At 47.7% G+C, this 16251-nt stretch overlaps 1 protein-coding gene across 1 annotated transcript in view; it reads left to right on the top strand.

Moving 5' to 3' along the window:
• EHMT1 (euchromatic histone-lysine N-methyltransferase 1) overlaps positions 1 to 16251 on the top strand; it is a gene marked incomplete at its 5' end in the record, with an annotated part of 30997 nt that overhangs the window by 2528 nt on the left and 12218 nt on the right. Inside the window, 11 exons of the mRNA XM_010297235.1 lie at positions 2041 to 2267; positions 2989 to 3153; positions 3654 to 3736; positions 5045 to 5151; positions 7119 to 7241; positions 9618 to 9719; positions 10489 to 10593; positions 13237 to 13391; positions 14212 to 14379; positions 14766 to 14910; positions 15894 to 15971. Of these exons, the coding sequence (XP_010295537.1) occupies positions 2041 to 2267; positions 2989 to 3153; positions 3654 to 3736; positions 5045 to 5151; positions 7119 to 7241; positions 9618 to 9719; positions 10489 to 10593; positions 13237 to 13391; positions 14212 to 14379; positions 14766 to 14910; positions 15894 to 15971 (1458 nt within the window). The remainder of the gene's footprint in view (positions 1 to 2040; positions 2268 to 2988; positions 3154 to 3653; positions 3737 to 5044; positions 5152 to 7118; positions 7242 to 9617; positions 9720 to 10488; positions 10594 to 13236; positions 13392 to 14211; positions 14380 to 14765; positions 14911 to 15893; positions 15972 to 16251) is intronic.

Here is a 16251-nt window from a genome sequence, read left to right as displayed (position 1 = left end):
TCCTGGCAAAAGGAGAGCGTACGTTGCATGAGTCAGGCCCATGGGACTGCCCCTTCTGCCGCTGCTTGGCTGCTGCCTATTTCCAGTTATGATTTTTTTTCTTGCAAGGAACAAATGACTTGGGGTCCACATGCATGTTAGTTAGTAAATGATGCATTTCTTCCTGTGAGAGCAGCTTCCACAGCTTCCTGCTGCACTGCTAATGCTATCTGGCACACATCTGAATTACTGTGAAAAAGCCAGGGCTCATCACGGCAGTGTGCAAAATCTTCCTCCGCACAAGCACAGAGAGTGTTTTGGTCTCCAGTAATTTCATTTCCTTTAATTTCTCCTGTTCCAGCTGGGCCGATGCACAAACAGTGTGGTTAAGTATGAACTGATGCGCCCGTCTAACAAAGTCCAGCTTTTGGTGCTGTGTGAGGACCATAGAGGGAGGATGGTGAAACACCAGTGTTGCCCTGGCTGTGGATACTTTTGCACTGCAGTAAGTCCGTGCTCTCAATCTAGGGAAGGGGGTACCTGTCGCAGTAGCTGGAAGAGCTGAAGGTGGAGATGGTACCTAAAGGGGTTTACTGACTTCCTGGCATCAGCTCCACCTCGTTCCACAGCATGTCAGGTGGTGTTTTCAACAGGAATGTGTCCGAGGGTAGCTGCAATTGTCACCTTTATCTTCCTGGAGACCCCAAGGGATGTTACTGAAGGGTTTTCACTGGGGTTTCACACGGTGGAAGTCTTGCCTTAGGAACGTCTTTGGAACGAGGGGTTTTTTCCTTTCTCTGTACAGATCAATCACATCAAAAATTGTATTAGCTTGGTTTGTAAATGAATCTGTGTACACGAGTGGTTCTGTCCCCCTGCCTGCTCATGAGGGTTTAGATGGGGAACCTGAGTGATGGCACTGGAACAAGGCAACATCTCAAACTGGAACCGTTTGAGATGTGCTGCTTCGTCCACCTCTTCCACTGAGGCTTTTAATAGCACTGGTCCAGTCCTTTAAGTCAGCGTCCTACTTTCCCTGTTGGTAAAGCTGAAAAACACCAATTGAGGGCCTCACAGGGTGATGGGGAGGCTTAATTGTCTGATGCTAGTGTTCTTCAAGATGACTCAATGAAAGATGCTACAGCAGTCTCAAGTATTATTGTAACAAATAGAGCCATCCTGGGTTTTCATCCTGAGTCAAAGATCATTTAAAAGATAAAATCCTCAGAACCCTTAAAGGCATTTTGCAAAGCTGAAATAGAGTTAATTAGATTGCTTGGAAGGACGGTGAATTCAGAAGAAGAGTGGGTTTTAACTAGCCTTTCCTTACATGCTCTTACTGAGTGACATGTCATAGTTCACACAGGTGAATCTGGGAGTGTTTGTGCTATCCATCACTAATAACACAGAGCACAGTTGGGCTTCAGGTAGCACTAATATCACAGGGCAGTGAATTCTGGGCTACCTTCAGATCAGTTCAGAGGACTTTGCTGGAAAGGGAAAATAATTTTAAGAAAAGCTGCCCAAGTTTGTTGAATGCGCAGTCAGCCACCTTATTGGGGCGTTTGGGGCTGGTCCAAGCAGAGAAGTCGCATGCTTTAGGTTATGTTGGGGTTAACAGCTGACTTAATTATATTCACATGGGTCCTTGAATGGTTTGTGCGCAGCTTTGTTAGGTAGTTTTAATGCTGGCTCAGCCCACAGGTCTAAAGTTTTCTTTTCCAGTTTTGGGGGCGTCCTTACAGTACACTGGCACTTCTAGAAACATAAGCAAGAACTTCAAGCGTTAGAGGAAAGAGCTGGAAATCGGGACTTCTTGGTTCTGTTTCCCAATCACAATTAAAAAACTTGCTTTGCAGTCCCTAACCAAGTGAGTTTTTTCCCCGTTACCTTGGTTTTGTTCTCTTCTAAAGAAGTGGCAGTGCTTGCTTACTGTATTGGAAGCGCCAGGGACAAGAGTGGTGATGAATGAAGTGTTTAAGAGATCTGCGGATGAAGCATGTAGAAGGGGTAAGGCATGTAGTGACCAAGGTGTGAATTTCTCCTCTGTGGTTTTTTTAGGGCACTTTCATGGAGTGTCAGCCGGAGAGCAGTATCTCCCACCGTTTCCACAAGAACTGTGCCTCCCAGGTCAACGACATGAGCTACTGCCCACACTGCGGGGAAGAGGCCTCCAAGGCAAAGGAGGTGACAATAGCAAAAGCAGACACAACCTCAACGGTGTCACTGACCTACGAGCAGCAGAAACCAGCAGCTGTGGAGGGAAGGGCTGACACCACAACGGGGAGGTGAGCTTGGGAGCACATGGTGATCTCAAACCTTGTGCCAGACTGTGCTCTGCGTTTGAAGGCTTGTGCTCCTCCTGATGGAGCAAAGTGCTTTCAGGTCCTGCTGTGACAAGCCAAACGCAGCTGCAGGAATCTGCAAGTGTGTTTTGCGTTGCTTGCTGTGTCAGAGAAGAGCGTGGCAACCACAGGGTGAGCCGGGGCAGAGGCTATGAAGATAGGAGGGGTTTAGGAGTTAGAACCACTCCTTTGACTTATTGTTGGCAGTGGAATAATAGTGGAATGAGTTGATGTTGCCAGGTCTGCTAGGTGACAGGGAAATTCATGCAGTGCCTAGCTGTAGTTCCGGACTTGCACCAAAGAGCACAAGTATAAAGAAAAGGTGAAAATGCAGAGGAAAACACAAATCAAACCATCCTTGCGTTGAACAGTGCTCTGACTTCCCGTCCAATCTGATCTTGTTCTGGCGGCTTTTATGACTTGCCCCACGTTCCTAGGTTTCCTGTAACACAGAGTACATCAAAAAGTATTCATAGGCCAGTGCAGCTCCTTTTTGGGGCAAGTTCTTCCCGAAAAGGCTGTAAAATATATTGGTTCGTGTTTCAATTTCACTTACACTTACCTGTATTTAAAATCCATTTCCTTTTCTTCTTTGGCATAAGATACACACTGTTGTGTATTTTTAATGGTTATGCATTGGCTGTCTCTCATTTTTTCTCTTCAGTGGCACTGGGACACGGTTCTCAGAGGAAGACAAGCCAGAAAGTTCAGCTGCTGAGGGGTTTGACATAGCGGGGTCTTCAGTTTTTCCAAAGCCTACTACTAGCCTGACGCAGGGACCAGTTAAAGAAACTCTGGAAAGCGCCCTGATTGCCCTGGACTCCGAAAAGTAAGAAAAAGACCACTGGGTCTCTCCAGGTCCCAACAAAGTTGCTTAACCTAGAGAGAACTGAGGTTTAGCTTCTCTAGATTTTGGCCTCACTCGGACCTTTTTTTGCTCGCTTCAGTCATTTGTTCACCCCTGACAGATTACTGAGTCAAGAGAACAGTTACAGCTCTAAATGTCTTCCTGATTTGTTTGGAGGATTTAGTTTTTCACTGGCCCCCCAACCACAGCTGTAGCTACTAGCCCATTTACAGTGGTAAGACCCAGAATTAGTTGACGAGCGGCACTGAATAGGTACAGCCCTCATTAGAGCAAGGCTGGCTGCAGTTGGAGTTGGAAGTTTTAAGACCTCCTTTCTGGAGACTTGTCCTTGTCTTTTGCTGGCACTCTGGAGCCATGCCATAGGAACAGACTTTGTCATGCACATGGGGTAGAGGTGGGGTGAAATGCCGGGAGTGTTCTTCAGCAACTATTAATTATGCCTCTTTTCCCCACTCCTGCAGACCCAAGAAGTTACGGTTCCATCCAAAGCAGTTGTACTTCTCTGCAAGGCAAGGAGAGCTGCAAAAAGTCCTGCTTATGTTGGGTAGGTGGCTCCTTCCCAGGACACTGCGTGTCTGGCAGTACTCCCAGCTCCTGCCAGGCAGCTCCCAGAGTCCAGTTCCCAGCATGGCAGCACTTTGTATTCCCCACTGCCCCGTGTGAGTGGAGTTGGAGGAGAAAGCCACTTTTTCAAGTGAGGCGTCGTTGGAAATGGCTTCATCTTTCTGTGAAACGTGGACCTGCTTCCAAATTGTTTCTGCATTTGGGAATGGTTTTATCCAAAGAAGTTGTTTCTGTCCCCACATGACCTATGTGTGATTTTTCCAGTCTGACAGAACTTTTCCTCTCCATGCAATGGGATAGTTAGGCATTGGCATCTGGTAGAGAGGTAAAAAGATGGGAGTCAGCTTAAGCTGAGACCCATTGGCAAGAGAGCACAAAGGAAAAGCCCTTCAATACACCGGGTTTGTTTTTGGGGTACACAGTTGACTGTCACCAGATGGCTTTGAGCCGCTGATCTTGTTTTTACCAACATATATTCCCAAGGAATCTCCCCCTTTGAAGGGCACAGTGTTTCCTTGGGATCATTTGCTTTCCACTCCAGTACTTTGCAGTACATTTTTTGATGCTTTCTGTTTTTTTAATTTATCAGATTCTTCTTTTTTCTTCTAGCAAGTGTTAGCTTCATTGTTCATGTCTTCAATAGCACAAAAAATGTTATTTATTGATACTTAACTACGCCTTATCGTATGCAACGTGTTATCATGCCCAGACATCTTTGTCTGGCTGTCATCATCATCTGTCAGTCTTTGCACAGCTGTGAGAATCTCTGGCCAGATCCTGAGCTTGTGTTAATTGGAGAAGCTCCATCCACTTTGTAGCCCTGTGTTTGCAGGGATGCAATGAGGATTGCTAATATTAATTGCAGTTAATAGTGGTGAGACAAAAAGGCCAGGTAGTACTGACTCTTTGTTGTTTCCAACTTCTGTGTTGCTTTAAACAAAGCAGCATTTTTTTTTCTTTTTATCTTTGTATAGTGTTTGTTGGTTTTGTTGCACTGAGAGATGGTGAATTGTGAATCTGAGGGAGACTGGCCTATGTAGAAATTGTAATGCCTTAAAGGTATTAAATTCCATGGTGTTTCTGAAGCTCTTGGTTTGAGGGCTGTTGCATATCGAATGTCCATGGGACTACCCCGAGAGCTTTCTGGCTTGAATGTGTGGCGAGTCGTGGGAAAGGCTGAGCATGGGCTGGAAACCTTTGACAGCCTTCAGCTGAGACCTGGTTCTCCTGTTATGCTTTTCTCTAATCTCTGCATTATGGTTGAAAGCATCTCTGCTCTGTTTTTCAGTGGACGGGATTGACCCTAATTTTAAAATGGAGCATCAGAGTAAAAGAACCCCTCTCCATGCTGCCGCCGAGTCTGGCCACGTGGACATCTGCCATATGCTGATTCAGGTCTGTCTCCACTTACGTTCTTCTGTCCAAGCAATTTTCTGTGGTTTTTGGTCTCCTGCCCCACGTGGCTAAAGCACACTTGGAAATGAGCACTGAAACATCCCTTCTACAAAAAAACCTCATTCCTAGGGTTTGCTATGGGAGGAGTGGTGGAGAGTAACGTGAGCTCTTAGGGAGCATGACTGAAGCTGTATTTCTAGGCTGTTCTCCAAGCAAGCTTCACTGTCTGGGCAATGAGCACATGAAGCTTCGAAGTAGGGCACTGTGGAGCATGTGGGAACCTATATGTCTGAGCACACCCAGCAGAGCGTGCGCTGCCAGATGTGCCAGCACGGGCTGACCGCTGGCAGGCTGCAGGTCATCTGCAAGCTGCTGCCAAGTTGCTCTTTGTAACGAAGGCAGGCAGGCTCTGGATCCTGGAAGCTAGCAGACCCTGTCTTCCCTTCGGTCAAAACCTGAGTGATTCCAGCAGGATTTTCCTCTGCAGTGTAAATGTCCTGCATGTGGAAAGGAAAGAAGGAAAGATTCAAGTTTTGGCGTGTTGTCTGAGATTTGGATTCTAATTGAGGGAAGATGGTCAAAGACATAGGGGTGCTCTCGTTGAACCCACTCAAAAATGATGTGAAGAAAAAAGGGAGGATTTAAAAAGTTATAGTTTTTCTTTTTTTGTACTGGCATACATTATCTGGAGTGACTGGAAGTATGTTTTGTTTACCCTGTGTGACCTTAAAGGGCTTTTGAGAAAGCAGCAATGCCATGTCTTTGAGAATGAGCTTGCTGGGATGTTGCATTTCAGCATCTGGAGTCAGAGGCTTTCAAAGTGCAATGTGAAGATGCAGCTCTGGGCCTACCCTGCTGCTCTCACTCACTTAAGTTACTGCACATGAACACAACAGAATGACTCGTATGAGTAAAAGGAGCAAAACCTCCAAGATATTACAAACAGTTTGAATTATCAGTAGGGTTGGTTTGTTTCCAAAATCCTTCATCTTCTTGACTCTTCCCTGATGTCTGGCTACTGCAGCAGCACAGTATTTGGCTGGAAATGTCCTCAGCTTGTTAGACTTGAAATGCCTCTTCTCTGGTCTGGTTTAAATAGCTGTAGCTATTTAAAAGTAATCAAAACAAATGCATTCAGTGGGAGGCACCGGGAAGCAATGGGGCCAACTTCTTGAGCCAGGTGAACCTGAGTCAGCGTGTCGCTGCTGTAAACAGGTCTGTGCCTCATGCATATATATGCATGCGTGGCCTTGCCAAGAATTGTCCTGTCTCCAAGATTTTCTTTTGGTTTTAAGTATTAGGTGGGTTACTGAGCTAAGGCAAAGAGTTAAAACAGGCAACATACATGACATGGTAATGTTTTGGAAAAGAGTAAGATTTTGGTCCAAGGCACTCCATGTTGAACTGAGGATATGCTCAGAGACCTCTGTAGAAATGTTACTGTTGACTTCAACAGGAATAGTTAGCCAATCTCCAGGATTTTTTTTACAGCTCCTACCTCTGTTGCAATCAGCAAATCGTTCCTAGTGCTTGTGGCATTGGGAAGAGCTGGTTGTTTTGTTCATTGTGTTAGTAGAAATGATAGACCGGGGAAAACAAAGCTGCTGGAAAAAGGAGGAGACTGATTTTTCCAAATTGTTACAGAAACAATATCCAGAAAGTACTGATACAAAATACATTAACGACAAGAGTTATTTAATAAGAGCTGTTGCCTTCCTTACGCCCCAGTTACTGGCTGTAGAAGGCAGGAGAGAGGGCAGGCAGTGTGGGCTGCTTTCCAAAACAGGTGAAGTTGGACTGCCTTCTTTCCTGGTTTTAGTTCTGGTGGTTGGCTTTTTTTTTTTTTCCTGCTTAATATGGCTAAATTTCAGGAAAAAACTTGCTAGTAGATCTCTACTCCCACATCTTTCCTCTGCTAACCAGTAATGGTTATAATTGTCCTTGTATTTGCCTTGGCCACTGAACAGGCTGGTGCTAATATAGACACCTGCTCTGAAGACCAGAGGACCCCGCTGATGGAAGCAGCAGAAAACAACCATCTGGAAACTGTGAAATACCTTATCAAGGCTGGAGCACTAGTAGATCCTAAGGTAACCGTTTATTCTTTATCTTTTTCTCCTGAAGAAGCCCCTGTCCACCATTTCTTTCTTGATACGTTTTCAGTCTCGGATGGAAGTGCACAGGCAGAAGGGACATGGGCTTGCTTGCCTTGGGCACGCAGGTTTGGCAAGGCTGTGGTTGTCGGTAGTGTCATTTCAATGGTGCAGTGTCCTGGCTGTGAGCAGTCTGGGGCAAGTGCTGCCACTTGCTGCATTGGTTTGTGGCACCGAATGTAGGGGGTATTTCATTTCATATGGGGCGACTAAGCGTCACAAATCCATGGCAGTGAATTTGGAGTTTGATTTCAGAGTTTCCTTCTCTACAGACTTTAATAATGAGAATTTTGGGGTGACATTTTAAAATGGGCTAGTAATTAGCTGCTTGCCAAGCCAGCAAAAATGACAGAGGAATCTTTGCTTTCCAAAGGACTGAAGTGTGGTTTCTCGCAGTCACGCTGCAGTGGCGAAATTGGACCCCATCTTTAAACTCTACCCTTTAATTTAAAGAAATACAATAAAATGCAGCTGTCTGTTTGCCTTTAGCATGCTCTGGTTGCTTTGCAATCTTGGAAATTATGCAGATCGTTTATTAGTCCCATAAATCAGATGCTATTTGGAGCACAGGAACCCTCCCCGTGTGAACTTCTTATTGTTACAACCTGCTGCTGTTGGCGCGCTCCTCTGCTATTGCTGGGGAGTACGGCAGGGCTGGGACGCACTTTTCACGAAGGAGCTGGCAGGGCCAGGAGGATTGCACAAGCTACCAAGTGTTGCCCACCCTGAGCCTTAAACGGATCCATGGAAGCCAGGTTCTGAGCTGGCAAGGGGGAAAGGACAGGACAGGCACGTGTGGGTTCATGCTGGCCCCTCTCCCAAGTGTCTTGGAGCAATCCAAATATCTCTCACCCAATTTGTTCCTGTGGAAGAGAAAAAAGGGAGTTTTTTTCTTCTAAAGGTAAAGGGAAAGAAAAAAATCCTGAGCTTGCAAAAGCAAATTAGAAGCCTGAGATCACGTCTGAAGTCTAGACTAATTTATTATGTTAATTAGTTTCTTGCACCAAATTAGTCATTTTTTCGAAAGCAGCAACATTGCAGTTTAAAATCGGCTCCAGCCATTTGGATGAGAAGTCTGGACGTTAACTGTGTGCCAGGCGCTGCAGGGCTGCTGGGGCGTGCCAGGGTGGGGGCTTCTCGGACCCCGGGGCGAAGCTGTTGATCTGTTAATGGAATGTAAAATCCCCACTCAAAACTTGCAGAAACTTTATATTAAAATATTCCTGCTCTCCGCAGGGGTGAGAAGCTGCACTTGGCTCATCCTAGTCTAAAGGGAAAGCTGTGGCATTATTTAGACGTAGCAGGCACTTCTGGGGGTGTAGAAACCCCTTATTTACCCCAAGAAGCCCACGCAGTGTAATCCCTGATCTGAGACATCCCGTCCTTGCTCGGAGGGTTGCTCCCTAGCCCTGCTCTGTGCTCTCTGCTCGGCTCCATCCGAAAGCTCTCACCTCTGATGTGGCTTCCTGGGTCTTAGCTGGAAGGAGTCATTTTGGTTTTCAGTCTTTCATTTCCTCGTCCTTATTTCCTGGTCTCTGGGCCTTGCTAAGTGCTAAGCTCTTGCGATATAAATGTCTGATAAAAATCAGGCTCCAGCTGCTGAGATCTTTGGTGCTGGTGTGGGAGTGTCTCTGTCATGACTCACAGCCTGTCCATCTCCACCAGACCCTGTATTCTCAGCTCCCAAAAGCATTTTTCATTTCAACCTTCACGGTTGGTTTTTATCTCAGCGGACGGCTGCAGGCATGCTGGGGACTTGGTCTCTTGAGGCTCCTAGCCCCTGTGCAAGACACTCCTTTGCCCTGCTGCAAGGTGCTGGGATAAGGCCTTGTGCTAATAAAACACAGCAAAAAACCTGTATAAACGGAACGTTTCAGGTTGAGACAAGGCTAGTTTCCTGATGTGAAGTGCAAGCTCTGCCTCTGTAAGGGATTTCTGCCTTTCTTTGGCTCTCCAGCACATGGAGAAGAGTTGGAGAGGGTCTGTTAGGGAAAGGGAGCGTCAGCCTGCCAGGGTTTGGGGTTGGTACCTTCCCTAGGCTTCACAAAGGCGTCTCTTCCCGTAGCCTTTGCACTCTTAGCCTCCTACTCTGCATGTGTTGCTCCTCTGAGCTTTGTCTGCAGCACTCTCTGCTCAGCGCTGGCCCTGGTTGCTGCTGCTCTCTCCCCTCCAGACAGCGGGCTGGAGGCTTTTGGAGTCTTCTGCTCTGTCTGTGAGGTTCTTTGCTGTTCTTGAGCATCACTGGTGTCATGCAGACATGGGAAATGTTGGGAATGGATGTTCCCTCAGTGCTTGCTCTGTGGTTGTGTCCAGGACGCGGAGGGCTCCACGTGTCTGCACTTGGCTGCCAAGAAGGGGCACTACGACGTTGTTCAGTACCTCCTCTCCAACGGGAAGATGGATGTCAACTGCCAGGTGAGGCCTTTCTGTGAGGGGCAGGAGCTGCTTTTCTCAGGTCAGGGACCCGAGCCTCGGCAGTGTGCTGTCTACGCAGTGGTTACTCAAATACAGTCCTGCTGCTGGAGGGCACCTGAAAAACGTCATAGGGCGACAGTGCGGTGGGCTTCCTGGTCCACCAGAGAAGGCAATCCCCTCCACTGACCTCATGGAAACTTCCCTTCTGTGTGCCTTGGTTTGCAGTTTCTCCTTGACCCTGAATTTGCTGGTGAAGCCTGTTGCTCAAGGCTGTCACTGTGCTCCTAGCAGGGCAGGGGGTGGGATCATGGACATGCCGTGGCAGGGGTCAAGCCTGGCACTCGCCATCACAGAGCTTACCCATTGCCCTGGGGTGAGGCAGCACTGCATCGGGATTCCTCGTTCTGGAGGAAAGCCCCCAGGCTTCTCAGGGAGCTTTTGTAAGAGCTTGTGCACGAGCTGGATGTTTGTTGTGCCTTTTGGACAGTCAGCTGTATTTGAATGACCTGGAGATCCGTTGCCAGTGTGCTGAGCTGCAGATAAACTCCAGCCTGCTGCGGCGTGTTGGATCAAATCGCACTGGGCTCCGCAGAACCCTGAGGGACCTCTCCCTGCAGCAGCCTAGACCAAAGGAGAGTAGGAGAGTGATGAGACAGACGTGGGGAGGGGTCTTTGTCTCCCAGGCAAGGTGCACCCTGCTGTGGCTCCAGCAGGAGACAGTCTTGCCCATTCTGCATGTCTCACCCTTTCCTTTCCCTTCCCTCCCCAGGATGACGGAGGCTGGACGCCGATGATCTGGGCCACTGAGTACAAGCATATCGAGCTGGTGAAGCTGCTGCTTGCAAAGGGGTCAGACATCAACATCCGCGACAATGTGAGGTTCTTCCTGGAATTCATTTCACAAATTAGCCACAATCTCTGTTTAAAAACCAAACAAGCCCAAGGAGGCAGATTTTGGGCAGAGTGCAGGGAGGTGCAGTGGTCCCTTGACACAGGTGGTTTGGGGCAGTTGTCTGATGGGAGGATTTTCCTCCATATTCTGGGAAGAAGTTTACAAGTTGGCAAGAAGACCTTTTCCTCCAGCTCCTCTGACATAGCCTGTAAGGATGCTGTACGTAATGCTGCAGGCTGTAGTCAGCTCTGTGCCTCACTGCTTCTAATCCACCCGGGTCCACGGTGCTGCCACTTGGACACTGCACCAGGCAGATCCCCATTGAGTCCAGACTTACCAGCTCCACGCTGGTCACGGGCCAGTGTGTGTTGGGCACGGCTTAGGGGCATCCTGCATGCCTTTGAGGGGCACAAGCTCATACTCATGTCTTCTGGATGGATTGGGCAGACGCTCTGCCAGCAAGTATCGCAAGCCTGGCTTTTCCTAGGCATTATAGGCACAAAGCCACCAATGTGGACAGACCATGGCGGCTGGCGGCTCAGCGTGCTGGAGCTGGCTCTTGGTCTGCTTTTCACCTCCATAAATCGTACTTGAGTGGAGTCTGACTCCAGGTGCAGTCCTTGGGAGCTCCGTGGGCCCGGCAGTGCTGCGCGTCGGGCTGTGCCAGCCCGTTTCATGGGGATTTTTAAGTAAACAGAGAAGATACAAGGGGAATGACTGGGGAAAAAAGGAGAGAGCATCCACGCTTCTGTTGAGGAGACTCATTGTATCAGCACTGCTCCTGTTTTTTCTTAATAGTGTTTTTCTCACCTTTTCCTTTCTGTCTCTAAGAATATTGAAACCCCAAAAGTACCTGCAAGGCAAGCTTGGGTGTGAAGTTGGGTGTGTTGAGCTATTCCAGGCTTTGGCCTGTAGATGTGAGATAGTTTGATAAATGAGGGGTCAGAGGCTTCACTACTTTCTGCCCAGAGCTGCTACAGTAAAGTACCTGCTGCGCCATCAGTTCACGCTCTCGCATACCTCATGGCAATGTATTTTCTTGTCCAAGGCTCCTAGTGCTGTTCTGACCCCAAGGGTTATAAGCATCTGGTTCCCGAAATGCCTCGTTTTGTGTCTTGGGTGCTGGCAGGGGTAGGTGTTGGTAATTTGTCCCAGGGGGCTCAGAAAGGCTCCAGCTGCTCCTGAGGAGTCGCCATCCCCAGACTGAAAGCCCCTTCTCGGTAGGAGCCTCTATTGCCTTGGTAACTTAGATAGTTCCCAGGCCAGTCCAGATCTGATACTGTTCCTGAAAGCAAAAGTCAAGGTGAGAGAGGGGGCTTTTTGGATTGTTGCATTGCTTCAGATCCCTAGCGCTGACTCTGAACAAAACTGACTTGTTTCATCTGTCACAGAAGCCTTTTGGCTACCAGTTAGAAGATCACACATTAAAGGATGAAAATTAAATCAACTCAGTCAACAATTTACTTGAAAGAAAAATATCCTCTTAGCAGATGTATGTATCACATATCCCTCACTGTACCTACGCTTGGTGCCTCCTGATTGCAGTCATTAAGAAGCAATGTCACTTGTGCCGGGAAACATCATACTCTGGGAGAAATGCTTTTGATTGTAATTATGCTGCTGTTAGGCAGTAGCCGATGCAAGGCAAAGTAGCGAGTCTAGGGGTCTGTAACCTGTCTGAGCAGCAGCATGTGGTGTGCAAGCGGCAGGATTAATTTTTTCTGTAGATTGGTATGTGATGTGATTAGGGTTTTTTTTCTAGATGTGCCGTAATGGGAGGCAGAAGCTATATAGAAAAAGGTCCCCCTGCTCCCTGGTGTGTATCAGTAGCCTCTCCATTTAAGGAAGGATCTAAGTTAAGTTGCAATGACTAAAAGATGTGCTTTATTTTTGCTTAAAAAAAAAAAAGTTAGGTGATTATTGCTATCATTGCACTGTTGTAATCGACGTCTTTAGAGCTTGTCACAGGGAAGGGTTCGAAGTGTGCTGCAAATTGCACTGTAACAGAAAACAGAGTATCATGCTTAAAATATCTCCATCAAAAAGATGAGTGTTCAGCTATTTCTGGTGCTGCTAGTGAGAGATAAGTACATACAGTATTTAAGAGATGCCTGAAGTCAGATTGATTGTTTTCCCTGTGGCTCGTTGTTCACTTTCTAGCACCTTCATATACCCTATAGCTCATGCTGTGCTCTTTTTCTCTTCCATTTTGTAGCACTGGGAGATATGCTCGCTTTCCCATCTGTATGGGCTGGGAATGCTCTGCTTCTAGCCTTTTCCAACACGTTTGTTTGTGTCTGTCACCTCTCTCGTGGATTGATCCAGATTGGTTTGTGGCTTAGAGACAGACGATTTGCCTGCGTGTATAAGGAAGGCGATGGACCGCTTTGTGCGCAGCCTCCCCATCTTCGCTGCGCGGAGGCGGCTGGAGTGAGAACTCCCTGCTTGTCTGCGCGGAGGTTTCCCTGCCCACCCTGGCAGTCCCAGCCAGAAGGAGCAATGTCGGGAAGGAGACTGCAAGCGACATGTTGGATGCTGCAGGTGTAGAGCTAAGGGTGGTGAAGTCCCAAAGCAAAAGGGTTTTAATGCACTAAACAGCCTCTACTCTGTTCTCTTTCCTTCCAGGAGGAAAATATTTGTTTGCACTGGGCTGCTTTTTCTGGCTGTGTTGACATAGCGGAGATACTGCTGGCTGCTAAGTGTGATTTACATGCAGTGAATATTCACGGGGACTCGCCCCTGCATATTGCAGCCAGAGAGAACCGCTACGAGTGTGTCGTGTAAGTACGGCTCCAGCCCTGCCGCTTCTCTCCCTTCCCCTGGTCACTCCCTTCTACCTGGGTGCCGGCTGGAAAGCTTGGGAGATCCTTTGAAATGCCTTTGGCATTTAAGCACAAGACAAAATTGGGATGGAGGGCTTGTTTCTCCACTGCCTGGTTCCTAGGGGCGGTAGGTCTGAAATACTAGCTGCTGCCAGAGCTGGTGTAAAAAAGACCAGAAAACATGGAGTGCTCCTGGAGTCTTGGGCAGAGGGCTTGAGGGGCTGTGCCCAGCCTGGGCTTCCCAGCAGAAAGGCATCAGGCATCCTTTATTAAAGGTTGTTTTGTTTTTTTCACAACTAGCGTGGCATAATATGGTAACAGGGCTTTTCCTTTGCTTCATCACTGCTATGAATAAAGTCATCATGTGTACTCACCAAAAGCTGGTGAGTATAAAGAATGGCCAAGTCCAATACCAGTTTCCTGTGGGACTCTTCCATTTCCATCCTACTCTTCCCACTCCATATCTTTCCCCGCCAGAGAGAGTTTCAAGCCTGTCTGAAGTTAGGCTGGTACCAGCAAGGTACCTGTCATGCCTGAAGCAAGGCGAGGTTTGCCCAGAGCTCTCGTGAGTGCCTAGAGCTCCAGTCTGTGGCTTCTGCCAGCGCCTTCACGTAGAAGGATTCACTGAACCATGCTTAATAAAGAAAACTCAGGTGATTATTCACTACTACAGATTCTTCCTTGTCCCTTAAGGGCTGGCTGGAGGATGTGATTCAGCTCATTTTCCCCTTGCGCGGTTTCTCTTGGGGGATGCTTATCCTTTCTTGCTGTTTTGCAGTCTCTTTCTTTCCCGTGGCTCGGATGTCACTTTAAAGAACAAGGAGGGTGAGACTCCACTCCAGTGCTCCAGCCTTAATTCTCAGGTCTGGGTGGCCCTACAGATGAACAAGACCCTCAAAGAATCATCTACTGAGAAACCTGCCCAGATAGAGAAGGTCGTGAGCAGGTGAGAATACGGCTGGCTTTGCTTGTGGGTCATGGAATAGAGCCCTTGCACGGGGGAGGCTGGGGGCCTGGTTTAAGAAAAGACTGTGAGTGCAGGCTTAGCTTTTTAAACTGGTGTGAAGGTCAGTATAAGCGTGGCAAGAACTACGCACATGCTGATTAAGACCGTGGTTTGTAAATTCATCCTCCGAATGGAAATATTCACAAGCACAAAGAACAATCTGTAAGGCGGTGTGTAAAAAAAATGAACTCTGTTGTAGTCTGAATTGCTTTCAGGCTTTGAATGCTTAGTGATCAAAGACAGTAATTCTGCCCCAGGATGGCATTTGAATGGTCCCTTGTTCGGGGCAGCTTTTCTTCTGTGACAATTCTTTCCCCCACTGACAGAGACATCGCCCGGGGTTATGAGCGGATCCCGATTCCCTGCGTCAATTCAGTGGACAGCGAACCTTGTCCTAGCAACTACAAATATGTTTCGCAGAACTGCGTCACCTCCCCGATGGACATTGATAGAAACATCACTCATTTACAGGTGAGGGATCGTGTGTATCCATCTGTGTTTTCCTGTCCTGGTGTGTGCACTCAGAGATGTTGCACTGCATTGCCCCTCAGAATGGCTTTTGCATTCAAAATGGGAATGTCTAGTCCCAGTATTGCCATCAAATTCCAGCTCAGGATGTAGTTCTCAACCCCAGCTCTTGCTCTAGGAGATGGGATTCTGCTTTTCTTCGTTTCTAAGACGTAACCTAACCTCTGTGTTCAGCTGTGTGCTGTAGCATCAGCCATCTGGTGCTGGCTGATGTGGCTCACATTTATCCTTTTCTGTATCTGTATCTGGAGAGTTAGTGAGTTGTTGGGAGACCTTCCTCATGCTGTCTTCCTGCTGACAATGAGGCCAAGGCCTTCACTGTGATACTGGAAGCCCTCGAAAGACTGGGTTGTGAAAGCAGAGGTGGGGAAGCGTAGGGTGAGGGTGACCCCTCTCCGGGCACAGCTCTCAGATGACTGAAGCGAACTTCCCATGCCCAAGCCCTGTTGAGCAGCAGCTGGTGGTGGGGCGGTGTTGGCTTGGGGAGGGCTGGGGGAGCAGCCAGCTGGAGCACCCGTGTGGGAAGAAGCAAGCAGCAGGGGAGGACTGAGACATTGTGTTGCATCATCTCCCAGCTCTGGTCCCTCTTTGGAGCTTTCCTTGTCCTCAAGTGTGGAGTACAGCTCATAGGGCATGGAGGAAGGTTAGTAACACAGGGGGACATGCTCTCATGAGAAATGAAGATGGCTGAGTATGAGATCCTTTCCTGCAAGCTGTTCCTGCAAGTCCTTTGAAGTTCATTGCACACAGAAATAAATACTGGAGTAAAACTGCCACTGAACCGATGTGGCTGGTTATCTTTCTGGCTAACAAGCTGCAGCAGGAGAGGGCAAAGACCTTTAGTTTCCTCTCTGGCCCAGTCACAGAAGTTGCTCTTTCAGTTGCGTGTGAGTGGCGTGGAGTTAACCCCTTTTCTTCTCTTCTAGTATTGCGTATGTATAGACGACTGCTCCTCCAGTAACTGCATGTGTGGCCAGCTCAGTATGCGCTGCTGGTATGACAAGGTGAGCACACAGACCCTCCTGTTGGCTTAGACCAGTGTTTGCGAGCAGAACTTTGCACAATTTGGGGTTTCTAATAGTACCTTAAAAACAGTTCCTTGCACAACTCCTCTACTTTTTGTTTTAAAATACCTAATGTTGTAGTCTCAGCTTTGAGATGTATGTAATAATAACAAAATGTGTGCTGAGGGAAGTTTTTCTAGTGTTATTTATTTGCGTTACTGTCATGCCAACTGAGCCGTTAATTATACCCATGTGATAGAGTGCATTTAATAATCCATGC

The sequence above is a fragment of the Phaethon lepturus genome, unplaced genomic scaffold (assembly GCF_000687285.1).
Source record: "Phaethon lepturus isolate BGI_N335 unplaced genomic scaffold, ASM68728v1 scaffold16361, whole genome shotgun sequence".
In the NCBI taxonomy this organism is placed as follows: Eukaryota; Metazoa; Chordata; class Aves; order Phaethontiformes; family Phaethontidae; genus Phaethon; species Phaethon lepturus.
Note: the sequence above shows the minus strand (reverse complement) of the source record. Positions and strands in the feature narration are given on the sequence as shown.